General features: G+C 42.3%; 2 protein-coding genes across 2 annotated transcripts in view; one reads left to right on the top strand and one right to left on the bottom strand.

Annotated features, from left to right (window-relative positions):
* Window positions 1–27,961, bottom strand: part of LOC126263277 (uncharacterized) — an 881,511-nt gene that overhangs the window by 496,637 nt on the left and 356,913 nt on the right. The window lies entirely within an intron of this gene.
* Window positions 20,346–27,961, top strand: part of LOC126262375 (uncharacterized) — a 103,956-nt gene continuing 96,340 nt past the window's right edge. Inside the window, exon 1 of the mRNA XM_049958971.1 lies at window positions 20,346–20,635. Within this exon, the coding sequence (XP_049814928.1) occupies window positions 20,379–20,635 (257 nt within the window). The 5' untranslated portion in view covers window positions 20,346–20,378. The remainder of the gene's footprint in view (window positions 20,636–27,961) is intronic.

Here is a 27,961-nt window from a genome sequence, read left to right as displayed (position 1 = left end):
AGTTTCAGAAAAAAATCTTTCTGCTGTTGTGCAGTCCGATCCATTCTAAAATAAATCGAAGTTAGAAACAGGACTACAAATCATTTACCCTGGAAATGAAATCCAAGAATGGAAAAGAGGATAACTTCTTCCGAAGTTTTTAATGGAAAATAATGTTTAGGTGACGTTATGAAGTTGTTGAAATTAATAGCTATTGTCTCAATGAGAACGTGTGAATCAGGGAAGTGTTCTGCACATTATTACAACTCAGAACGTTGCTTGGAAGTACTGTGAATGAAGATAGGCTGTGTGCTCTTGCAATGGTATCTACTGAAAAAGAAACGATCCACAGTATTTCAACGAAAGAGCTATGTACGGATTCGCCGCGAATCCCCTCGAAGGCAATCATGCTGATTGATGTCCCCCTGACGGCTAAAGAACATTTACTTGAAACATTTTGTAACTTGCATGTGGACAAACAGTTAATTACGGTGGTCAGGATAAATGGGACACCCTGTATTTAAATCTTGATTCACCTCTTTTTTTATAGCTAAGTTTATCCTTAATTTCTTGATTAATTTGTAATTTTGTTCCATAGTTCCGTGTATCTCCAGGTTGGATTTCGTTGTTACCCTGATATGCACATAAGCTGGGATGAATTTGTTCTTGAAGCGTTGTTTATTATATCGAATTCTTTGGATTATTTTCAACATCTTGATTTTTAAGCGCAAATATCACAGCGTATTCCCCTTTATTTTATATGACGCTATCGTCAATATTTTCTGCATGGTCGGGCATGCAGCATGAAACTCGACGTAATTTTATGTTTTAAATTGAATTTTCCATTTCCTTACACACGCACATACTTTTATTTATCTACGTTAAGTCGATTACCATCACACACACACACACACACACACACACACACACTCACACACGACACACACACACAGAGTGGCGGTGCGTTTTAAACTCAGATTCACGCTTAATGCGGGACAATCATATCATTTCCGCATTACGAGGCACCGACGGTCCCCTGCAACCGTTGGTACGTGTGTGTGTGTGTGTGTGTGAGTGTGTGTGTGTGTGAGGGGGGGGGGGGCGTGTGTGAGAGAGAAAGTGTGTGTGTGAGAGAGAGAGAGAGAGAGAGAGAGAGAGAGAGAGAGGAAGGAAAGATTATTCGGCGTACAAACCTTTTCTAGTAACTTTAACTACTAACGTATACAAGGAGTACCGAAAGTAGATCAATGTATCAGCCCGCGAACAATGATTCTTGTCAGACATAGAGCATCTGAACATGTAGGAACTGAAAGCATACTGCATAAACAAGCGACAAAGAACAACGAAAGTTAATACTGCTTATGAAAATGTATTTCAGAGAGCTCTTCCAGCCACTACGTTTCGCTGATGTACCTAAATTATTTAACAAAAGGTGGTTTTTGTACTTTTTCGGGACAAAAATCTCATCTTCAACCTAGAACGACAACACAGAAATGTTTAACAAAAGCACGCACAGAGACTAAATCTGTTTGTTACAGTTTTGGCATGTGCCGTGGCCATCCTGTGGACAGAGACAAAAATAATCTGCGAAAGTATTAATTCCTTTGTTAAGTATGTTGTTCATATAATTTTTTATGTACTAACTGATTTAATATGAAATGTCTGCCTCCTGAAGTGTTATGTATCGAAAGGAGCAAAGTTATTTGAATGGGACTCGAATCAACGGTATGTTGTTTAAGAGACTATATTTTTGGTCATGATTATTAAATACTGTCGCCAGTAATTTCAAGTAAACGTGTAGCCAAGAAAGTAAGCCATTTGCTGTTGTAGTTGTTGTTGTCTTCAGTCCAGAGACTGGTTTAATGCTGCTCTCCATGCTACTCTATCCTGTGCAAGCTTCTTCATCTCCAAGTAACTATTGCAACCTACATACTTCTCAGTCTGCTTAGTGTATTCATATCTTGGTCTGCCTCTACGACTTTTACCCTCCACACTGCCTTCCAGTACTAAATTGGTGATCCCTTGATACCTCAGAACATGTCCTACCAACCGATCCCTTCTTCTAGTCAAGTTGCGCCACAAATTCCTCTTCTCCGCAATTCTATTCAGTATCTCCTCATTATTTACGTGATCTACCCATCTACCCTTCAGCATTCTTTTGTAGCATCACATTTCGAAAGCTTCTACTTTATTCTTGTCCAAACTATTTATCGCCCATGTTTCACTTCTATACATGGGTAAACTCCACACAAATACTTTCAGAAACGACTTCCTGACACTTAAATCTATACTTGATGTCAACAAATTTCTCTTCTTCGCAAATGCTTTCCTTGCCATGGCCATTCTACATTTTATATCCTCTCCACTTCGACCATCATTAGTTATTTTGCTCCCCAAATAGCAAAACTCATCTACTACTTTAAGTGTCTCATTTCCTAATCTAATTCTCTCAGCTTCACCTGATTTAATTCGACTACATTCCATTATCCTCGTTTCGCTTTTGTTGGTGTTCATCTTATATGCTCCTTTCAAGACAATGTCCATACCGTTCAACAGCTCGTCCAGGTCCTTTGCTGTCTCTGACAGAATTACAATGTTATCGGCAAACCTTAAAGCTTTTTCTTCATGGATGTTAATTCCTATTCCAAATTTTTCTTTTGTTTCCTTAACTATTTGCTGTATTAAACTTCAGTTAGGAATACGTTTCGAAAATTTACACGAAATCAACAACACACTCGTGCTTGTACTAGCAAAATAGCTTTGTACTGCGCAGAGCACGAGTTGTACATGGATACCCTGAATGTTTTGCAGTCCAGGTACGATAACGTAGCTCTTAATTTTAATAAATTGGTTCAAATGGTTCTGAGCACTATGGGACTTCTGAGGTCGTCAGTGCTCTAGAACTTAGAACTACTTAAACCTAACTAACCTAAGGACATCACACACATCCATGCCCGAGGCACGATTCGAACCAGTGACCGTAGCTGCTGCGCGGTTCCAGACATTATAGCCTAGAACCGCTCGGCTATCCCGGCCGGCTTTGATTTTAATAACACACATAGTTGAATAATAATTAATTCAGTTTTTCGCGACCTTTCGCTGTGACTTGCTGGATGACTCACAATAACAAGGGGGATCCTACAACTATTCAGTCAAATAACCCATTTCTTGATTAATTCTTCCAATAATAAACAATAGTAAAAACATAGATCTAAGGACAGACACACAAAATCACTATTTAAAAACCAGTTTTACCTGTATGGCTATCGTAGGCGTTGGAATTGTTAAGACCTATATTTCTATTTCTGTAATTACAGTTTTGAAGTAAATTTTTTATTCTGAGAAATGATTTTAACAATCTTTGAAAGTTTTACTTCAGAATAAAATTGCAGGTGAATATTCTTTTTTATAGATTGAACTTAGAAACTTTAACTACCACATGGAGCACTTCACTTAAAAGACTATCTGCAAAATCAGATCCTATTAATCCACGAAGTTAGCAATTCTTTTCATTATTGTAACTAATCATTTAAGAACTTTCACGTTGTACTGAAAGAAAAGGAACAGGATCCCATTGAGGTGAATGACTATGTATAAACCTCGTTTCTTGATTTAAGATTACTGCTAGTCACTTATTATTTGAACACTTCAGCAAACATTGGTCCATGCATGCATTTACACTATTAAATGTTACTTTGCCTGAAGGTGGATATAGTGATGATATTCTGTGGCGGTAGAGCAAAGTCACATGTTGCAGTCATGGCTCTTGATACAATATGCTCTGCAAAATATCTTCTTGGTGTCGTAAATTCAGAATTTACAGAATGCAATAAATTCCACTTTACACCAGCTAGTAACGGTCCACAGCCGGGGCATGATTACTTCACTTTTCCAGAAGTCTTTGCTCATTGATCACTCGGGAGATTGACTCGTCGAAAGGCAGGCACTGACTATCTTGCCGCAAACACGTGTCGTGCCGATGCGCACTCTTCCACCTTCACTATTTCCTCCTAAACCCTTTGTTGAGGAGAGACTTTTCCCTAACTTTTCTACCATATATAATTCTACAATTCCTAAGCAGAAACCAATTACATATTGCAATTTAGTACTTAAAATGTCATAGCTTCAGAAAACACGTTTAGAAAATATTTTCAAATTACGTCCCATTGCAGAATATGAAAAAAATAATGATATACATCTCAAGTCAAATAATCAACATCGGCCTTAACACTGTTTATAAACTTCGCGAAGGACACTTGCAACGCGTCATCACTTTGTGCTTTAGGAACAAGATGTTTACTTTTTAAATTATTATTTTATTAAAAAAACTATGAGTATAAGACTGACAAACGAAGTATATATTCCCTCATATTATGTTATCATTTCTTCACGGGATGGTTATAGTACCTGCTGGACTGTAAAGAACAATTGTAACTTTCGTTAAATGCTTTTGTATTGCTATTATAGGCTGAAGATGAGGTTTGCATCTGGAAATATATTGCTTTAATCAGTTATTAAAGTTAATCAACGAAATTTTGTAACTGGTAGCGGTCTCTGAAAAACCTTTTCATGTTCATGATACAGTGGCGGTCGATTAACACCAGTATGTCTTTAACCTGATAACAGAGCTTGGTAACTGGTCAGTAACAACAACACTGCACACTCGAAAGACTGCACGCCCAGTTTCTGAAAAGTAATTTAGGTTAATCCATTGGTTCAAGAACCGTGCATGAAAACAGATTGAGCCAAATGGTATGATCACAGGGCAGAAAATCCAGTTACGTCGAGTCTAACTCACACTAAAAATAGGAGTGACTATGCTTTTCTGGTTGCTTCTTCCACCTGCTAGGTAAATCTCACGAGATAATTACGAAGGGAAAATCAATGGAATTCGAGGTCATACTTAGGCTTCTCAGCAGCAGATCTGTCTGTGCCCAATCGCGAATGCAACTGGAAAAGTGCTTGGGAGGAATGATAGTGGTGCCCGAAGAGCCGTCAGTGAATACAGACACAGATGTGAAATATAGACTCCTATCGAGCAAGTTAGAGCGACCGTGTGACTGCGATGAAGAATGCAATACTATAGATTTTTCTCTCTAGTCAGTAAATACGTTGAGAATATATCGTTCATTTTAGAGTGAAGTGTAAAGGGTCACCGAAACTTCGTGATATACATTGTCCATTCGAAGTAATCTACTCAGCTGTGAAGAGCCTGAATAATCAGCCGTGAGACGTGCAGGAAGAGTGTCAGTGAGGTTCTGGAAGGTAATGTTGCGGACGTGAAGCCATGACGACTCCAGTGTCTTGGTCAGCTGCGCTGGGTCTCTCGGTTGAGGATGCATGGGGCGCACAGTTCGATCGAGGTGGTCCCACGAATTCTCGGTTATGTTAAAATCCGAGAGGAGATTAATGGCCAGATGAGTACGGTGAAATCAGCGTGGTGCTCTTCGAACCACGCGAGCTGAGTGACACGTCACACTGTCCTGCTGGTAGGTGCCATCGTAAGGAGCATGTAGGGCTGAACGTGGTCTCCAAGGACAGATAAAATGCTTGTGTTGATCCGCTGTGCGTTCCAGAATGATGAGGTCACCCAGGGAATGCAACAAAAACCTCCCCCAGATGATGAAGCTCCTATCTCCGGCCTCGACCCTTTCGACGATTGTTTCACCGTGTCTGCTTCCAGACGTTTCACGCCGTCAACGCCAACGTCCATGTTCAACGAGATTTGTCTGTAAAAGTCCTTGTCACCACTCAGTGGACGTCCAGCTACGGTACTGGCGTGTAAATTCCAGCCTTCGTCCTCCATGAACGACAATAACAATGGGTACATCAACCGGACGCCTGCTGCAGAGGGCCACCACAGCGACGACCGCTGAACGTGGGGTCAGGAGAGACTTTTGGCAGCTCCTTGGTTCATCTGACAGTCAGTTGCTCAACAGCTGAATAGTTGCATGCCTATTCTCCCGTACACATCTCTACAGTCCCTACGGCGCTTGGTGCACCACTGCACTTCCACGCTTGGCCCGATAGCCAATGAACATACCATATCGGACGTCAGATACATTGTTCCGTTTACGCTTTGCGACAACGACTGCGCCGTTTTCCATCCTCCCTCCCCTTCCCCCTAAACGACTCGCTTTATATACCCTCCACTGTTAGTGTTACCATCTGCAGTCCGTGAGTGGTTATTGCACGTTGACGTCGTATGTTGGTGGTGGTCAAATTAGCGTGACTGGACCGTGTAGCAATAGAGGGTGTTTCAAAAAGTATATACAGGGCAAGTCAAAAGTCCTTGGACACCTTCGTAAGTTGGAAAATTAAAGGGAAAATTGAAATGTGATTATGGGAACACAGGTTTGACGTGGGCCGCAACATTTGGAGTGAATCTCATTCATGGCTGCCATCTTAAAATCCGCCATTTTGGATTCAATTCATTTATTTTAAATGGGAAGGGGGTGTATTACACGTCAAATAACACTCGCTTCAGCTCTGGAATTGAGTTGTGTAATTTGTTTTTGTCTGTCTTGTACAGTTTAGAAGTTACTGATGTTCAAAGTTACCTTGATACGACCCATGTCTCTCTTTGTTCCAGGTGATCTAAAATGGTTCTGACACGTGAACAGAAGATCGAAATCATCCTTATATCAGGGGAACGCAGCTATCGAACAATAGCAGCTGTACATATTTGAAATGCATATATTTATTAAACTTTAAGACATACGAATTTGATACTTTACACACATATTTACGAATCTCTCAAATTCAGATTACAGATGTTCAATATGTCCTTCATCAGCGACAATAACAATATCGCATCGATACTCAGATTCCTCCCATACTCGGGCAAGCATGTCCTTCTTTACTGATGCTATGGCAGTACGGATCCGGTTCTTCAAGTCTTCCAGGTTCTGTGGGAGTTTTCTTTTCCTTTTGTTTTTGCCTTGTCCCACGGTTACGAAGGGTCGGCATGGTTAGAAAGGATTTGGCTAGGTTAATTTTAAGGGGTGGCCGGAGGCCCTTCCTTCGCCACCCCGTATCCCCCGGGATGGAATTAGTGTACCCCAGCTGTCTATGTCGACTGTAATCTATGGAATAGTGCGAACAACTGTGAGTCGTGAAACTTAGGTGGAACGCAGGGACCAGCCCGGTATTCACCTATCGGGATGTGGAAAACCTCCTAAAAAACAACATCCAGGCTGGTCGGAAAACCGGTCGACGTTGGTAATCCGCCGGGCGGGTTCGTTCCGGGCCGGCGCACCGACCGGAGTCCAGGAAGCAGCGCAGTAGCGCTGTCGGCTAACCTGGCGGGTACTTCCAGGTTCTGGTGTAGTGGTGGTACGTAAACGTTGTCTTTAACGAAATCCCACAGGAAGAAGTCAGAAGGTGTCAAATCCGGTGACCGTGGAGCCCAACTAAGACATGCTAAGTCGCCAGCTCCTTGACGACCAATCCAACTGTTCGGTAGAGTTTCACTCACATATTCACGCACTTGGCGACTGACCATTAACCTTGTTTCCATCAAAGAAGAATGGGTCATAAAAGCTGATTGGGATATCGCACAAAACACATTTACTTTGGGCGAATCTCGTACATGCTCAATGGCTGCATGTGGGATCTGTAGACTCCAAAATTCAAACACTGTGTTTGTTTACATGACCACTAACATGGAAAGTCGCCTCATCACTGAACACGATGCGTTGTGCGAAAGTGTTATCATCGTCAATGGCATCAAGAATCTCGTTACAAAATGCCTCACGTTTGCGTTTGTCATCAGGACGCAGAGCTTGTAACAGCTATTACTTTTATGGCTTCATAACCAATCGACGTCTCAAAACACGTCCAATTGTTGTTTTAGGCAGTTGTAACTCCTGACTGGCACGACGAGTTGATTTTGAAGGACTACGTTGGAAAGCAGTTTGAATTCGTGCAACATTTTCTTTAGGAATACGAGGACTGCCACAACTCTTTCCATTACATACACATCCCGTATCTAGATACTGTAGATACCCACTGCGAATGTTCCACCCATTCGAAGGATCAATTTGGTACCTCAACCTGAAACGTCTTTGCTCTGTAATCATGGAATTGCACTTCGCACAAAATGATTTCTGCTGGGGAGTAGCCATTTTAAACGGTTATCAAGCAAAACAGAAGACACCTGACATCTAGTGACTATTAATATACACTAGACTATGTATTCGTTTCTCCAATACACGAGCCGAGGCGCAGCGATCGATGTTTTGGACCAATAATACTTCGTAATAAGTATATTCTTTTCCAAACACCCTGTACTGTGAGCAACCTCAGGCTTTTACATTTCGCGGGAAATAATGGCGACTGAGCTACCAATTTAGGGGAAGTACTCGTAGAAGGAGGTTATGTGGAGGGCCTTGAATCAACCTAGACAGCTCACTTGGCAAGAATACCGCATATAGGTTTAATGAGTCAGGAAGGTTCTTGAAATATGTTCTTTAATTAAAACCAAAGGCAGCTAAGAATACCAAAAACCTTCATTATCATTTCCCAGGAGCCGTAAATGCAGTAACCCGGGAACTCAGCTTGAGAATCAACATTTTATTGACACTCGAATGACTACCAGTGACAAATAATGTGCTCAGATGTGGGAATGAAAATGAAATGAATCATGACAATCCGTCACAATTGCGCAGACGCAACGCAGTGGCGCTTGTTCCGAGGTGATACAGCCGAGTTTTTTTGTTTTATATCGATCTCTGTTCTAAGTGCTTTCATCCGTTGCCCTCAAGTTCATCTCCCCACGTACATTGTACGGCTTATCTGGCGGAACAGAGGCTGAAACCAAACAAGGGACGTTGGTCACTGACTCCGACGTGTTGTAATTACATCACAATTGCTCTCTCAACGCAAGGGGTTATTGATTACCGAGGAAATGAAGCGCGTATATCAAAACGTGCGCGCACAAACAGAAGACCTACGTTACTGTGGAGTGTGTCGTCTGTGGCACGGATAAAACGTAATCTATGGCAAACAGTTGCTTCCCTTCAGTGAATCCCATTTTGATAATGCGGGGGAGAAAGTTCATTAAGCACAGTCGATACGTGGAAAGGCCATTAGCGTGCTGTCGTGGGGTAATTAAAGAAATGCGGAAAAGCTGTTAGTCTTTTCAGAGCTTCATTATACAGAGTCGGAACAGCTAATATGCTTACAGCCGCTGAAAACAGTACAATTTCGTTTCTGTATGGATCCTGTAAGACTTAGTACGTGGTAAAAGGTAAGATCTTATGAGATTTCTACCTTCAGATCGTGCAATTCCAGTAGACGGTGAGGACTGAGCTGCTTAAACTTTCAGTTCCCTCGATCTGGCCTAGATGAAGTGGTCAATATACAGGGTGGAGAAAAATTGTGTCACGAAATATTAACCCTGTATTGAACCCTGGATTGGCCGTGGGATTGCCATGTTTCCGTTGGTCTGTTGACGGTCTGTGCTATGGTCGTCGGTTCACATATGAAGGGCTTATTTAAATAGTGGTACAAGTCCATTACCTCCACTTTTCTGCCTATAATGCTTCTGAAATTAATGATCCAAACAGACAGAAAGAAAGGTTCATCTCTAGCAAGAAGCATTTCTGGTATCTCAACTGCAAATTTTTCAGCGCTCATTTAGGACTCTGTAACACAAAATGAACAACAATGGACTTGTACCACTTGAAATAAGCCCTTCATATACAAACGTCCCTCGCCCCGTCACTGCCCCAACGTTATACGCACACCTGTCGAATAGGTCTTGCTGTTTGTCTCCATATAATATCAGAGGCATTCACCCGTAAGCTTTGCTTCGGAGCACACAGACAGACCTGCGATTTAGTCGCTATCTTCGGCAGGCAAAGCATTCGCGATCATGCGTTGTCCAGAGCATCCGGCAACAGGGCAATCCCGCGGCCAATCGGAGCGCGTGGCGCCAAGATTTTGTAGTTCAAAAATTGTGCGTTATTGACCTACACAACATTAGTAAATTTGGTTCCTACTGTCATTAGCTATCCAGGGTTAAAATTTCGTGTCACAATTTTTCTCCACCCGCTATTTTATGACAGAGTAGCTGATGCTAATCAAAGCTATATATCATCCTCTCCACATTTTAGATCTGAAGATGGACTAATTGTGTCAGAACCAATTATTAAGTAAGCAGGAATTAGACGATATTTTATTCTTTAAATTTACGCATTTCCGTATTTCTTATGTGGTGCATTAACTTGCCCTTATAAAGCATGTCATCTGAGTATCCATGTTCTTATTCCAGCTTACATGATATAGGTGTTCATTTAGTACCTAAACGCTATGTAAGTTTCTGAATTACTAAATCTGAAGACGGGAACCAACATCGTGAGATTTTAAAAAATAATGCTGGAAAATGTCATTAGAAGGAAGCAATAAGAAAGCATAAAATAGCTAGTGTTAGCGTCCACAAATCTTTGTTTCAATTCGTGTTACATATCTAATACGAAAAAAAAAAGTTATGTTCCCCGGAAGACCTCGCCAGCCGACTAATAAACAGTTAAGGTACCTGAGGGGATATCACTAAATCTGTCCATCAAGTATATTTCCTGCAACTTTAAAAATAAACAGAAGCATGTTTCCTGAAAACGATTGTTGTACCATATACAAAAATTTTTCAGTAACTTATCACCATGTTCACCACCAGAACTAACAGATTTATATTGCGAGAAGAATAAATGTTGAATTCTCGTATCCATACTCACTTTAAGCAAAAGTAGTGTGCATAGTTCTGCGTAAATGAACTGTCATTTTGTTCTACGAGTGACAGTCATAAGGTTGTAATTACCAGCTCGAAAATGATTAAGTTACTTACGGTAGTTAATTTTTTGTTTCTTTCCAAGTACGTGACTGAAGTCCTGGTACTTACTGAAATTCCCGTGCCACAGTATCGTAGCACGCACTTTGAGGCGCAGCGTATTGATAAAGTTGAGATTACGACCCCTCGTAAGTTGTGGCATGCGACATTACACAACTTAACGGACCAATTTGCCTGACAGAATCAGTCACATCTGTATATCTATTTTGATTTAAGAATGTATAAGTGAGAACAAGTCACAGGAGCAATAACAGTTTATAACAGCTACTGAGACATACGCTAGTAAGTCGGAACCTTTTCACCACCTCGCGTGTATAAAATTAGCAATGGAAATAGCTCTATGCTTAATATTGCCGTGAGCTGTGGTGCCGGCAGTGATGCGTAGTGCTTAGCATGGCGCACCGGTGTGCTGCCGGTCGCCATTTCAAACCCGACCGCCAGCAGTTAGTTTCTGTTGTTACCTGAATGTTATGTGTGTTGCATACCTGTCGTACGTTACCTCATTTCAGTCCCTTTCTTTAGGTATGTGATCAGTGTCTTACCAGATTCCCTTCAAGCCCAGAAGCGTGAATCGCGTAGAGACTGAGGAAAGATATACAGGGCTATTACAAATGATTGAAGCGATTTCATGAATTCACTGTAGCTCCATTCATTGACATATGGTCACGACACACTACAGATACCTAGAAAAACTCATAAAGTTTTGTTCGGCTGAAGCCGCACTTCAGGTTTCTGCCGCCAGAGCGCTCGAGAGCGCAGTGAGACAAAATGGCGACAGGAGCCGAGAAAGCGTATGTCGTGCTTGAAGTGCACTCACATCAGTCAGTCATAACAGTGCAACGACACTTCTGGACGAAGTTCAACAAAGATCCACCAACTGCTAACTCCATTCGGCGATGGTATGCGCAGTTTAAAGCTTCTGGATGCCTCTGTAAGGGGAAATCAACGGGTCGGCCTGCAGTGAGCGAAGAAACGGTTGAACGCGTGCGGGCAAGTTTGACGCGTAGCCCGCGGAAGTCGACGAATAAAGCAAACAGGAAGCTAAACGTACCACAGCCGAAGGTTTGGAAAATCTTATGGAAAAGGCTAAAGCAGAAGCCTTACCGTTTACAATTGCTACAAGCCCTGACACCCGATGACAAAGTCAAACGCTTTGAATTTTCGGCGCGGTTGCAACAGCTCATGGAAGAGGATGCGTTCAGTGCGAAAATTGTTTTCAGTGATGAAGCAACATTTTTTCTTAATGGTGAAGTGAACAGACACAATGTGCGAATCTGGGCGGTAGAGAATCCTCACGCATTCGTACAGCAAATTCGCAATTCACCAAAAGTTAACGTGTTTTGTGCAATCTCACGGTTTAAAGTTTACGGCCCCTTTTTCTTCTGCGAAAAAAACGTTACAGGACACGTGTATCTGGACATGCTGGAAAATTGGCTCATGCCACAACTGGAGACCGACAGCGCCGACTTCATCTTTCAACAGGATGGTGCTCCACCGCACTTCCATCATGATGTTCGGCATTTCTTAAACAGGAGATTGGAAAACCGATGGATCGGTCGTGGTGGAGATCATGATCAGCAATTCATGTCATGGCCTCCACGCTCTCCCGACTTAACCCCATGCGATTTCTTTCTGTGAGGTTATGTGAAAGATTCAGTGTTTAAACCTCCTCTACCAAGAAACGTGCCAGAACTGCGGGCTCGCATCAACGATGCTTTCGAACTCATTGATGGGGACATGCTGCGCCGAGTGTGGCAGGAACTTGATTATCGGCTTGATGTCTGCCGAATCACTAAAGGGGTACATATCGAACATTTGTGAATGCCTAAAAAACCTTTTTGAGTTTTTGTATGTGTGTGCAAAGCATTGTGAAAATATCTCAAATAATAAAGTTATTGTAGAGCTGTGAAATCGCTTCAGTCATTTGTAATAACCATGTACTGTATAAACGGACGCAAAACCTGGGGAAATTAGCAAGCGACCAACGCACTTGATCATGTGTCTTCGTTTGGAAGTGTGAGAATTGTACGAGAACCGTTGAAAACAAGACAAAAGTCACGTGTGATGTCTGTGGAACGTGCTTATGTCATAATGCACTTGCTCTACGTCTACGAGAAAACCTCCTAAGTGTAGACTCTATCAACAATCAAACGTGTGGCTCAGAAATCTTTACAGAGTTTAGGAAAACTTTCGAGGACGGCTTCTAAAACAATTACTGAAGTGTCGGTGTGTACAATGTCTTCAACCTCACCTGAAGAGCAGCCTAGTCTCTCTAACGCCACTTCATCAGTTTCATCGGGGACACTTGTAACAATATCTGACAGACACAGACAAGTTCGCCGCTAGAGCTGTTTATGCTTCAGGAGCCTCATCATCGACATTAGAGACCAGTACTGGAGGAAAGCTGTTCGTTTAATTAGTGCCGGATACAAGCCACCTTACCATCATGCCATCGGTACCACATTGCTCAACACTGAATATCAACGTGTTCAAGCTGTTGTCACAGATAAGATTAAACGTCCAAATGCTCTCCCTGATGGATGAGTAGATGTGTCCAGCCACCAAGTGATTAATTGCATTGTCACCAAACCAGAACCCATTTTCGTCCATTCGTCCTGGTGAGTGCAGAGAAGCAGCACAATGGATATAAAACACGAAGTGGTCTAGCACTGAACCATGTGAGGTTCTAATTATGTACAAAACAAACAAGCAAAAGAACCCTGAAGTCGTATGCTCCCAGCTTCTCTGTTGCACAGTCAGTTCTTTCCATACCAAAGCCACCCAACGCACTGGTAATCCTACAATTTACTATGTCATTTATGTACTGTACCAAAAGTACCTAACAGTGGTTTTGGTAGAGAACAACTATAGTTCTAACAGTTGTGCTTCATTGGCAACCTTGCCTTCGGATTTGAACTTGGGTATGGTTGACGTGACAATATTGGCAAAACGGGAACGAAGGTCAGCAGCCGGCTTAAGAAGCTCACGACGATATGTAACAATGAGCCTTCTGCATATGCTGCATATTTAAAGGAGTTCAAGAAAGAGTGCTTATAATTAATAAATCAATGCAGATTTTGCGGAAGGTGCACAGAGGTGAAGTAATGGACGTTACGCAGGAGATAGAAATGTATACTCATCTAAGGAACCAATCTGATAGACTTATGAGTGGAAATGCTTGCAAAGCGAAATATGTCTGGAACATTTTGCCCCTTTTCTATGACGAGGCGTTGCAGGGCCTCAGAATGCGCTATAATCTCTATGGTGACAGTTACAGGCGGTCACAATACGGGGGAATAAGTAGCCATGAAATCGTAAGTTGTGGTGGTTCTGTCTTACTATATAACTGTAAGGGTAACTGTTCAATGAATTTTATTTTAGTGGAACTGTAAATTAGACAGCCTGACCTTTTTATGTACTTTATCTCACCGGTCCTAACTCTTCACGAAGTAAGTCGACAGATACAGGCTGGTAATTACACAAGTCTATGTCATCTCTGAGTGTTGAGGACATCACCCCTGTACCAGCGAAATGCATTCGCAGTTGCGAAAGTGGGCAACCTTCAGCTGTATAATGGAATGACGACGATAAAAGTTTGTCTCGAAGTGGCACTCGAACCCAGATTTCCTGCTTATCGCGGATGATCGCCTTACCATTAGGCTATCCAAGTACGCTTCAAGGCCAGACTCAGACTTCCATATGTTGTCAACCATGTGAAGCGTGCCGGCAGAGGTGGCCGAGCGGTTCTAGGCGCTTCAGTCTTGAACGGCGCGACCGCTACGATCGCAGGTTCGAATCCTGCCTCGGGCATGGATGTGTGTGATATCCTTAGGTTGGTTAGGTTTAAGTAGTTCTAAGTTCTAGGGGACTGATGACCTCAGAAGTTAAGCCCCATAGTGCTCAGAGCCACGTGGAGCGTGCTCAGATATCGTAATGGTAAGGCGAGCGCTTACGATATGTGGGAAATTCGGGATCGAGTCCCAGTCCGGTACAAATTTTCACTGTCATCATTGCATTATACAGCTGATGGCCGTCCATATTCGCAAATGCGAATACAACTCCCGTATTTCATAACGGCTGTAGTCGCCGCAGTGTCTGTTCCTCAGAATTGTATGCATGTCTGAAGGATCATTTCATTGTACTTCTGAACAAGACAGCCAATGCAATATCGTATTCATCCCTTTATGTGTAGCTTAGCGTAAGAACAGCGTTTCCCGTAGTGCCATGCCCAGATTAACCATTGTGCGGTGAAAACGCGTATGTCAGGGGCGGGCAGGAATTCTGCACGTGTGCGGTGCACATGCACGTGTGCAGTTAACAGGTGTTCTGCGTGCACACAGGGGCAAGCTGGCCACCCGCTTCTCTCCCCTCCCCACCATACCGTCTCTCCGCTTCTTCCTCTGTAATGCGTTTTGTTTCCTGGCCTGCTTTATTGAATGAAGGAATAAGGTTAGTAGGAGTGCTTGAAAGTAATCATCGTTTGAAAGAGTACCTATTACCTACGATACGTTTTATTTAATTATCACAGGTGGAGTTTACAATACGTTTAATGTCTGGAACAACATTTCTACATACAGACAAACGCAAACAGTTACGCAAATTTTCATTACTGATGTTTGCTCTTAACCGAGACTTATTAATTTTCATAACAGAAAAAAATCTCTCACAAACGTATGTCGAGCCAAACATTGACATTATCTTCGCGGCTTCACGATGGAGACGAGGCAACTTGCTGTGGAAAGTCGTGATAAAAATCTATCACACGTCTTGCCAAAAGGAACCTGTCTCTCAGACGAGAATTACGCTGTAGACCTATTAATTCCATTTGCAAACTGGGATGAATATCATCTACAGAAACAGCAGATTGTCTCGAGAACTATTCAAGACCTTGGGATAAGTAAGATATATCCCCAAATCACTTGAGAAATTCCTCTTTTATTGCACTAAGAACGGCAACATACTGAAATTTATTATAATGGCGTTCAATATTAAACTTCCGCTGACCAGCGAGAATACTGTCACATATTATACATTTCCAATTTTCACGTTTTTGCACAGAGAAAAAATGATTCTCCCATTCCTTTTTAAAAGATAGCAAATCTCCAATTCTCCGTTTCCTTGATTCACTCTGCATTTTCCGGTTACTGAAATTCACTACGTAGTGGTCGCTTCGCTTCAACGTCCGCAGCTTAGCCTGGAACTACACTGCGGCAACCTGCCGGCTGTCGCCACTGCTCCGTTCGACGGTTGCACGCGAGCAGCACACGTGCAGCGCTGTGTGCTCATGAGCCGCGTGCAACGTTTTCCCGCCCCTGGCGTAAGTCGTCTGCCACGGTGCGTGGAAATACATACAGTTTTAAATGTGTGACGTACATCCTCTTAATCGTGATGGTGACAGTGAGTAATGACACCGACGACATTTGCACTCACAACCCAACCACAATGGCCATTCAAGTATAACGTGCAAAGACCACTACAGGACAATGTGCCACCGCCGAATTCCTGGACGGTAACTTTTTATTAATCCTAATAATTTTTGTCATCTGAATGGTCTCTGTGTTAACCTTTAACCGACTGTTTATGCACTCAGTTCGTGTTGTTTCAGTTTACCAGGATATCTGAAAATGGTCCAATAACGGAACTGTACAACAGTTACAAATAAGAAAAAAACGACAGCTGCAATTTATATGAAATCAGTCAAACAAATTTTCGCAGTTGTGGACCCAGCTCAGTGAAGTTCGCCGTTCCATTAAAATGTCATGTTTACGGCTCAAGACGAAGATATTTCTGTCTGTACAGTTCGGGTCGGATCTATAGATTTCTTGTAAAAACTTCGGGATAAAAGTAAAAGAAGCGTAATTTACGAGGGTAGTCCAATAGGTAATGTCCCATATATTTTTTTAAAAACGCCATTAATAGTCACAGACAAACGTCCTTGTTCGTGCTTCACATTTGACGTTTGTTCTGTGCGTCGGTGAAGTTACGGACGGTTGTGGCCGAAGGCAGAGCCGTAGTACAGCGTCAAAATGGCATCTGCATAGAACTCACGTTACAAGCAACGTGCTGTTATTGAATTCTTGTGTGCAGAAAAAGAAACCGTGGTGAACACCCATAAACGTTTGTTGGCAATGTATGTTGATGCTGCAGTTGATAGAAAGTTACAGCCTCAGGAAATGCAGAAACAGAGCTCCATGATCAGCCACGCTGGGAAGGTCCTGTCACAGCCACTACTCCAGACATGCTTAATCGTGAGGACCCCATTATTCGTGCCGACTGGCTCATCACAGCCCGACAACTGGCTCTACAGTTGTCGGTCAGCATTGGAAGTGCGTCTGCAAGGATCAAGGCTCTCGGATATTGAAAGAGGTGCTCACGATGGGTTCCACGATTGCTCACAGCGGACCACAAGATTAAAAAAAAGGCCATTTCATCTGAATAGTTGAAGCGTTTTGAGACCGACGGAAAAGCCTTTCTGTCACGGTATCTGGGTGCACCACTTTGCGCCGGAAACAAAAAGGCAGTCCATGGAGCGCCATCATCCTCATTCACCACAAAAGAAGAAAGTCAAGGCGACCCCCTCTTCAGGAAAAGTCATGGTGACAGTCTTCTGGGATTGTGATGGCGTCATGCTCATGGACGTGATGCCAAGGGGGTCAACCATCAATTCAGAGGCATAAATGAAGACTCCGAATAAACTCAAGAACCGTTTCCGACATGTTCGTACGGACAAGAATCCAGCAGAAATCTTGCTTCAAGACAATAATGCACGCCCACACACAAGTCTGAGAACCCGGGAACACATCGCCAAATTGGGTTGGACATCATTGCGTCATCCAGACTATAGTCCAGATCTGGCACCCTCGGACTTCCATCTCTTTGGGCTGCTTGAAAATACTCTAAGGAGACCACACTTTGAGGGTGACTAGAGTGTCAGTCACGCAATGAAAACATAGCTACACCTACAGGAAAAGAGCTTTTACCATCAGGGAATACATGCTCTTCCATAACGTTTCCGTACGGCCATAGAGCGTGATGGAGACTGGAGACTACGTAGAGAAATACGACTTGGGCAAGACATGTTGATGTATATCGCCACGACGTTCTAACTCTTAAAAATCAATATGTTCTGCGAAAGAAATATGGGGCATTACTTATTGAACGACCCTCGTACTTATGAAGTTCAACCAAGGAGCGAATCAATGTTTTCACGTCAAAAACTGATTGGGAATATCAGTTCACCTCTGACGGGATTCTGTCACACACAAAAGTTCGACTGACGAGTGAATGTTTTCACATAAAAAAAAGTGTTTGGGAAGATCAGTTGCCAGCCGGAGTGGTCGAGCGGTTCTAGGCGCTACAGTCTGGAACCGCGCGACTGCAGGTTCGAATCCTGCCTCGGACATTGATGTGTGTGAGGTCCTTAGGTCGTTATTGTTGTTGTTGTTGTGGTCTTCAGTCCAGAGACTGGTTTGATGCAGCTCTCCATTCTACTCTATCCTGTGCATGCTTCTTCGTCTCCCAGTACTTACTACAACCTACATCCTTCTGAACCTGCTTAGTGTATTCATCTCTTGGTCTCCCTCTACGATCCTTGCCCTCCACTGTGCCCTCCAATGCTAAATTTGTGATCCCCTGATGCCTCAGAACATGTCCTACCAACCGGTCCCTTCTTCTTGTAAAGTTGTGCAACAAACTCCTCTTCTCCCCAATTCTATTCAATACCTCCTCATTAGTTATGTGATAAACTCATCTAATCTTCAGCATTCTTCTGTAGCACTACATTTCGAAAGCTTCTAATATCTTCTTCTCTAAACAATTTATCGTCCATGTTTTACTTCCATACATGGCTACACTCCATACAAATACTTTCAGAAACGACTTCCTGACATTGAAATCTATACTCGATGTTAACAAATTTTTCTTCTTGAGAAACGCTTTCTTTGCCATTTCCAGTCTACATTTTATATCCTCTCTACTTCGACCAATATCAGTTATTTTGCTCCCCAAATAGCAAAACTCCTTTACTACTTTAAGTGTCTCATTTCCTAATCTAATTCCCTCAGCATCACCCGACTAAATTCGACTACATTCCATTATCCCCGTTTTGCTTTTGTTGATGTTTATCTTATATCCCCGTTTCAAGTCACTGTCCATTCCGTTCAACTGCTCTTCCAAGTCCTTTGCTGTCTCTGACAGAATTACAATGTCATCGGCGAACCTCAAAGTTTTTATTTCTTCTCCATGGATTTTAATACCTACTCCGACCTTTCTTTGGTTCCTTTATTGCTTGCTCAATATACAGATTGAATAACATCGGGGAGAGGCTACAACCCTGTCTCACACCATCCTAACCACTGCTTCCCTTTCGTGCCCCTCGACTCTTATAACTGTCATCTGGTTTCTGTACAAATTGTAAATAGCCTTTCGCTCCCTGTGTTTTACCCCTGCCACCTTCAGAATTTGAAAGAGAGTATTCCAGTCAACATTGTCAAAAGTCTACAAATGCTAGAAACGTAGGCTTGCCTTTACTTAATCTATTTTCTAGGATAAGTCGTAAGGTCAGTATTGCCTCACGTTTTCCACTACTTCTACGGAATCCAAACTGATCTTCAAAAAAAAAAAAAAAAAAAAAATGGTTCAAATGGCTCTGAGCACTATGGGACTTAACATCTATGGTCATCAGTCCCCTAGAACTTAGAACTACTTAAACATAACTAACCTAAGGACATCACACAACACCCAGCCATCACGAGGCAGAGAAAATCTCTGACCCCGCCGGGAATCGAACACGGGAACCCGGGCGTGGGAAGCGAGAACGCTACCGCACGACCACGAGATGCGGGCAAACTGATCTTCCCCGAGGTCGGCTTCTACCAGTTTTTTCATTCGTCTGTAAAGAATTCGTGTCAGTATTTTGCAGCTGTGACTTATTAAACTGATAGTTCGGTAATTTTCATATCTGTCAACACCTGCTTTCTTTGGGACTGGAATAGGTTAGTTTGGTTAAAGTAGTTCCAAGTTCTAGGGGACTGATAACCCCAGAAGTTAAGTCCCATAGAGCTCAGAGCCATTTGAACCATTTTTTGAAGATCAGTTCATATCTGACGGAATTTTGTCATATAAAAAAGTTCGACCGACGAGAGAATAGACGTTTCCACGTCAATCAGTGATTGTGAAGACCAAGTAAAAGACTGATCGGCTAATACAGTCGGACGTAAGATGCCGTTAGGCAAATGCGTGAGGAAAGAAAGAGAAGCTGGAGTACCCGTGTGCGTTATGGACTAGCGGGAGGTGTCATTGACACCTATTTTGGGACTAGCCCGCCGAGCAGGCAGTCGGCTGCAAGCAGACACCGGCTGCAGACGCCGAGTCTCTGCGGCCGTAGCTGTAAGACAGAAGGGGCCCTGTGTAGTGCGATCCATTTCCCTGTGCCGACGTCAACGCGGCCGATAAGGCAGAGTGGCGTGGGAATGTGGAGTGAGAAGAGCCAGACGGGCTCTGGAGGGGCGCTGCCGGCCCGCGGTCTCGGCCGCCCGCAGTGCCTCCCAGAATGCGCGCCAGACCGCCAGCTGTGCTGCCGCTGCTGCTGTGGCTGGTGGCCACCGCCGGCGCCTCGGAGTGTCCAGGGGACGGCCAGCAGCAGCACGCAGTCTTCGGCTCCGGCCGCCACCTGGTGGGTTACGTGGTATTCAGCACGTGCGACCTGCTGGACCGCACCGTCAAGCCCACCCCGGCGGAGGTCCGCCGGTACCTGGACGCGGCCGCCGGCAGCGCTGGCGCCCAGGTCGACTGGCACGCCAACTACAGGTACTGCGCGGCCGGTCTTGTGTGCTCAAGTGGCAAGACAATACTTTGCGGCGGCGTCTACGTGGCACCTGTCTCTCTCCCACACCACACGCTTTAGCCTCGCCTATCGCTGCAACTGGCGACGCTAATTTAAGTGCCACTTTGAACTGTTCCTGTCTCCGATTCTCCCTAGAGACGTGCATACGGTCGGCCTGCTATCGCAGTCACTTCTTAAGGGGGGTAGGACGTCAAACGGGCCGACTTGGAGCAGGAGAGGCACCACACGACATTTTAATTTCCACTGTCCATACTTTTATAAATAAATTCATAAATCTTTGCCAACATGACCAGGAGGGACTCAGAATTCACACTCTTAGCATTACCGAACAATCAGTTTAATAAGTCACGGATGCTAAATACTAACGCGTATTCTCTACAGACGAATCGAAAAACTGGTAGAAGCTGACCTCGGGGAAGATCAGTTTGAATTCCGTAGAAATATTGGAACACGTGAGGCAATGCTGACCCTACGACTTATCTTAGAAGCTAGATTAAGGAAAGGCAAACCTACGTTTCTAGCATTTGTAGACTTAGAGAAAGCTTTTGACAATGTTGACTAGAATACTCTCTTTCAAAATCTGAAGGTGGCAGGGGTAAAATACAGTGAGCGAAAGGCTATTTACAATTTGTACAGAAACCAGATGGCAGTTATAAGAGTTGAGGGCTATGAAAGGGAAGCAGTGGTTGGGAACGGAGTGAGACAAGGTTGTAGCGTATCCCCGATGTTATTCAAGGAAACAAAAGAAAAATTCGGAGTAGGTATTAAAATCCATGGAGAAGAAATAAAAACTTTGAGGTTCGCCGATGACATTGTAATTCTGTCAGAGACAGCAAAAGACTTGGAAGAGCAGTTGAACGGAATGGACAGTGTCATGAAAGGAGGGTATAAGATGAACATAAACAAAAGCAAAACGAGGATAATGGAATATAGTCGAATGAAGTCGGGTGATGCTGAGGGAATTAGATTAGGAAATGAGACACTTAAAGTAGTAAAGGAGTTTTGCTATTTGGGGAGCAAAATAACTGATGATGGTCGAAGTAGAGAGGATATAAAATGTAGACTGGCAATGGCAAGGAAAGCGTTTCTGAAGAAGAGAAATTTGTTAACATCGCGTATAGATCTAAGTGTCAGGAAGTCGTTTCTGAAAGTATTTGTATGGAGCCTAGCCATGTATGGAAGTGAAACGTGGACGATAAATAGCTTAGACAAGAAGAGAATAGAAGCTTTCGAAATGTGGTGCTAAAGAAGAATGCTGAAGATTAGATGGGTAGATCACATAACTAATGAGGAGGTATTGAATAGGATTGGGGAGAAGAGAATTTTGTGGCACAACTTGACTAGAAGAAGGGATCAGTTGGTAGGACATGTTCTGAGGCTTCAAGTGATCACCAATTTAGTATTGGAGGGCAGCGTGGAGGGTAAAAATCGTAGAGGGAGACCAACAGATGGATACGCTAAACAGATTCAGAAGGATGTAGGTTGTAGCAGGTACTGGGAGATGAAGAAGCTTGCACAGGATAGAGTAGTATGGAGAGCTGCATCAAACCAGTCTCAGGACTGAAGACCACAACAACAGCAGCAATGTAAGTTCATAAATATAACAAAATATTTTTTTTACGTGTGAAGTTTCATCATTTTTTCACTTACTATTGGCTGCATTTGTTACTATAGGTACACTTTTCTTCATAAGTAAGAGAGATTCTTCGATGATTTTTGCACAGCATACAAACCATGCTTACAGTTGTATGAAACTCTAGAATTTATTTAATTAATGAAAAAATGATTGAGCTGTTACATTTTAAACTTCATGTTTAGAAAAAAACTCAAATTTTATGGTTAATTTTCTCAATTTTTACCACAGTTTTTAAAGATTTGGAAAATTCTAGAGTTTCATACACCTGTAAGTATGGTTTGTATGCTGTGCAAAATTCATCGAAGAATCTCTCTTACTTATGAAAAAAAGTGCACCTATAGTAACAAATGCAGCCAATAGTAAGTGGAAAATTGATGAAACTTCACACGTAAAAAAAAATTATTTTGTTATATTTTTGAACTTACATTGCTAAGAGTGTGAATTCTGAATCCCTCCTGGTCATGTTGACAAAGTTGTATGAATTTATTTGTAAAAGTATGGACAGTGGAAATTAAAATGTCGTGTGGTGCCCCTCCTGCTCCAAGTCAGCCCGTTTGACTTCCTGCCCCCTTAATGTCACCAGCAAACCTCACATCGTTAAGAAATTGAACGTGCGGTTATTTCTACATCTACATTTATACTCCGCAAGCCCCCCAACGTTGTGTGGCGGAGGGCTCTTTACGTGCCACTGTCATTACCTCCCTTTCCTGTTCCAGTAGCGTACGGTTCGCAGGAAGAACGACTGCCGAAAATCCTCCGTGCGCGCTCGAATATCTCTAATTTTACATTCGTGATCTCCTCTGGAGATATAAGTAGGGGGAAGGGATAAAGGAAGGGTTGCCATTTACACAAAACTAGGGTATAAGTAAAAAACTGTAGAAATAAGCTAATTTTGTATCCATCAGAACTTTGAAGTTCGTGCGTGTGAACTTTAGCTAGATAATGCAGTTTAGATATGAGCAACAGTGTACAGGTCCCTATTAAGAGATTGGGAGAGATTCATAAAAAAGTTTGACTGCTTACTGTGCTATGCTGTCTGTCAGTCAAAAAAAAAAAATTGTTCATCTGTGGTGATTTCTATGTAAACATCCTAAGCAATTGTTATAGGAAAAGTGAACTGAAGACAGTAACACTGTAATAGACAATAAGAGGATGTAAAACTAAAACATGCTTTCCCTGTGATAAATGGATTATCAGACAATGATGCAAAATTGATTTACTTACAAAACATAGCATGGTGTACAGTTCAGAAACCATTAAGTAAAAATGTAAGGCTGGTCAGCCTGGCATCTGCAGAGCACTTCACAGAAAGTTTAAGAAATGTTAATTGGGAGATGTATATAATGAGCCAAATGCTAATAGTAATTGCAACATATTTCTGGATAGATTTATATCCCTTTTAGATCAGTTTGCGCCCCAAAAATTATCAAATGTAACACCAAATAGTTTTCAAAGAAACGTTGGGTTATTACAGGTATTACAGACAGTTCAGAAAGAAAAAGAAACCTGTCTGACACAACAAGAATTACTAAAGATCCAGAAGTAATTTTACACTATAGAAATTCTTGTAACATACTGAGAAATGTGGTCAGAAAATCATAAAATATCTCTTTTAGATATGAAATTAACAATTCAGGCAATAAAATAAAATCACTGTGGAATGCTGTTAGAAGAGAAACAGGAAAAGTAACCTTTTGGTAGGTAGTATTACTATTAAAGAGAATGGAACCATCTTAACCAACTGTACAAAAGTAGGTAACGTATTTAACAACCATTTCTTAAGTGTGGGTAAAAACATTGGTGAGAATAGTTCAAAAGCAAAAGTCAAGCAGTACATGGAAGAGTCAGTTTTGAGAAATCCTTGTCAGATTAATTCTCATATAACAACCTACATCTACATCTACATTTATACTCCGCAAGCCACCAACGGTGTGTGTCGGAGGGCACTTTACGTGCCACTGTCATTACCTCCCTTTCCAGTTCCAGTCGCGTGTGGTTCGCAGGAAGAACGACTGCCGGAAAGCCTCCGTGCGCACTCGAATCTCTCTAATTTTACATTCGTGATCTCCTTGGGTGGTATAAGTAGGGGGAAGTAATATATTCGATACCTCATCCAGAAACGCACCCTCTAGAAACCTGGACAGCAAGCTACACCGCGATGCAGAGCGCCTCTCTTGCAGGGTCTACCACTTGAGTTCGCTAAACATCACCGTAACGCTATCATGCTTACCAAATAACCCCGTGACGAAACGCGCCGCTCTTCTTTGGATCTTCTCTATCTCCTCTGTCAACCAGACATGGTACGGATCCCACACTGATGAGCAATACTCAAGTACAGGTCGAAAGAGTGTTTTGTAAGCCACCTCCGTTGTTGATGGACTACATTTTCTAAGCACTCTCCCAATGAATCTCAACCTGGCACCCGCCTTACTAGCATTTAATTTTGTATGATCATTCCACTTCAAATCGTTCCGTACGCATATTCCCAGATATTTTACAGAAGTAACTGATACCAGTGTTTTGTTCCGCTATCATACAATCATACAATAAAGGATCCTTCTTTCTATGTATTCGCAATACATTAAATTTGTCTATGTTAAGGGTCAGTTACCACACCCTGCACCAAGTGCCTATCCGCTGCAGATGTTCCTGCATTTCGCTGCAATTTTTTAATACTCCAACTTCTCTGTGTACTACAGCATCATCCGCGAAAAGCCGCACGGAACTTACGACACTATCCACTAGGTCATTTATATACGAGGACGGTTCAGAAAGTAACCTCCGATTGGTCACAGTGCGGGTTGTGGGGGGAGTAGCGACGCCATCTGTGCGTTCACGCACTCAACAGGTCAGTCGGCATCAAGCCGTGTTCGAGTGAACGTCGTACCTGCGCTAGTTTAGTTTTTGTGGCAGTTTGAAATGTGTGCTGCAATAGAAAACCCCGCCAAATGTGAAGTGCGTGCTGTCATAAGGTTTTTTACAGCCAAAGGATATTCTGCAGCAGCTATTCATCGTGAGCTTTGTGCCGTGTACGGACCAAGAGTTATGAGTGAAGGAGTTGTCCGTGAATGGGTACGTTTATTTAAAAGTGGACGAGAAAACGTTCATGATGAAGAGAGGAGTGATAGACCATCATTGGTGACTGACGAACTCGTTCAGACAGTTGATGCAAAAGTTCGTGAAAATCGACGTTTCTCAATGTCGGAGTTGTCTACTGGTTTTCCACAGATTTCTAAGACTCTCTTGTACGAGATAGTGACAGCAAGATTGGGTTACCGTAAGTTCTGTGCACGATGGGTGCCCAAAATTCTTACCGACCACCACAAAACTCAAAGAATGGCCTCTGCATTAGACTTTCTGTCACGTTATGAGGACGAAGGAGAACCATTGTTAAACAGAATCGTGACCGGTGACGAAACTTGGATTAAGTACGTGAACCCTGAGACAAAAGAACAATCAAAGATGTGGGCACATTCAAATTCGCCTACCAAACCAAGAAAAGCCACGCAAGATTTTTCTGCCAGAAAACTGATGGCAACGGTGTTTTGGGATGCCAAAGGGGTGTTGTTGATTGAATTCATGGAACGTGGTACGACCATTAATCAAGACGTGTACTGTGAAACAATAAAAACGTTACGACGGGCTATACAGAACAAACGCCGTGGTATGCTGACTTCCGGTATAGTTTTTTTGCACGATAACGCCCGTCCTCACTCTGCTCGCAGAACAACGGCCCTTCTTGAGTCCTTCAAGTGGGACGTTATCAACCATCCACCTTGTAACCTCCCCACGGAAATTTAAAAAAGACTATATTTATTAGTAATGGTGCCACAGCTAAGTATAAACTCGCCACAAGAATATTAATGGCAAAGACAATTAAATGAAAGCTCGCTATCTGACTCAAGTACAAGTTCCCATTAAATAATGAACGCTAATCCCATGATAATGAAACTGTAATGATAACCTAAACTCAATTCAACCGAAAAGTCGGTGTTTGCCCTGTGCGAAACGAGAATAAATTTCTTACCTTAGTGAAACTGCATGTCAAAATTCTGCTCTTATTGTTCTCTGCCGCTTGCATGAAAAGCATTGGAAGTACCTTTTAAAAAATCTTTGTTAAAAGGAAATGGAAGGAAATTTGAATGATTGTCTCAAAAAATTGCTTTTAAATCAAGATTATTATTGGGGGCGATTTTTGAAAGTTAAATTACAATGACTGTTCGTTACATTATCTGATGAGCGCAAAGCTGCATGATTATTTATTTAAATAAATTATACCTCGTCCTGAATCTCGACCATTGCGATGCCGGCGCCCGCCGACTGCTCTCCGCTACTGCTAGCAACCGACTCCAAGCACTACTGAGGACTGACTACTGCAGACTGACTGACTGCTCGCTACTGCGAGTCGAGCGCAACTGCTCTGGTCAGAGATTCTACAATGTCTCAGCATCGCTGCCGCACAACATACGTGTTTCATAACCCTCCACTGGGGGGGCAAAAATTTGGCAGCGATGGTGAGTCATTTGGACTTGCCATCGTAACAAATTTTTCTTTTAATTAATTAACATTTACAAAATATTTAGATGTATCACATGAATTGAATGTTGTGCGCATGCACCGATTACAAAACATTACAGACAAGACAAAATATAAGTACAAAACAAATCAGGAAAGATGTATATACAAATTATTTGACAGATAACAAAGTGTACACACACTAAAAAATTCTTTAGCAGTTTCATAACAGGCAAAAAAAAAAAAAAAATCATGTTGACAAGTGTCATGAGTGCACATGCACTGCAGTGGAGAACATATTAGTAAAAGACGAAATGTATATACAAGAGTAACAAATGACATAAATCATAAAAGGTATACAGAATGAACACAAATCATATCGAAAATTGAGAAGAGTGCACAGGCACTATAGTTCAGTTGAAAACATATTCACATAAGTGCACATGCACTGAAAACTTTTGGACATTTTTATAACAAATAAACGCAAGAGTAGAAAAAATCATCAAATCACAAAAAGTATATACAATATAGATGACAAGAGTGCACACATACTGCACTTCAAAACAAATCGAAAATGTCTTTAGTATTTTGACAACAAATGGCAAAAATCATGTCGACAAGTGACACAAGTGTACTCGCACTAGAGTTCAACAAATCGAGAAAAAATGTATATGCCATGAACATAAATGGTGTTAGTAAAAAAATGATTTTCACTATTAGGATAGGAAAGGAAGGATTGCATCATGGTTGTAGCACTTTAGTTTGCACATAGCTGCACTGAAAGTCCATATCTTTCCACAGAATCACAACTAAGTGATACAATCTGCAGTTCCGTTCCCAGAAGTATTTATCAGCTTATCAAGACAGTGAAACGTCGTAGTAGTATTCCATACTATCATTTGGCAGTATACCAGGTACACCAAACAGTGGGACCAGAATAACGTCTTCATCGCTTACGGTGGTGGACAGCATGTCGTGTCAACACCACGCTCTTAAGAGGCACACCAACGTAGAATTAGTGCAAAACCAAATATAGTGCTCCATGATAATGAGGATGGACAAGACAAATGGATGTTACAATAATTTCAGGTAGTTAGGTCAGAAGGTGAAGGACATTAACTAACACACAAGTCTTGAT

The sequence above is a fragment of the Schistocerca nitens genome, chromosome 6, assembly GCF_023898315.1.
Source record: "Schistocerca nitens isolate TAMUIC-IGC-003100 chromosome 6, iqSchNite1.1, whole genome shotgun sequence".
Lineage (NCBI taxonomy): Eukaryota > Metazoa > Arthropoda > Insecta > Orthoptera > Acrididae > Schistocerca > Schistocerca nitens.
Note: the sequence above shows the minus strand (reverse complement) of the source record. Positions and strands in the feature narration are given on the sequence as shown.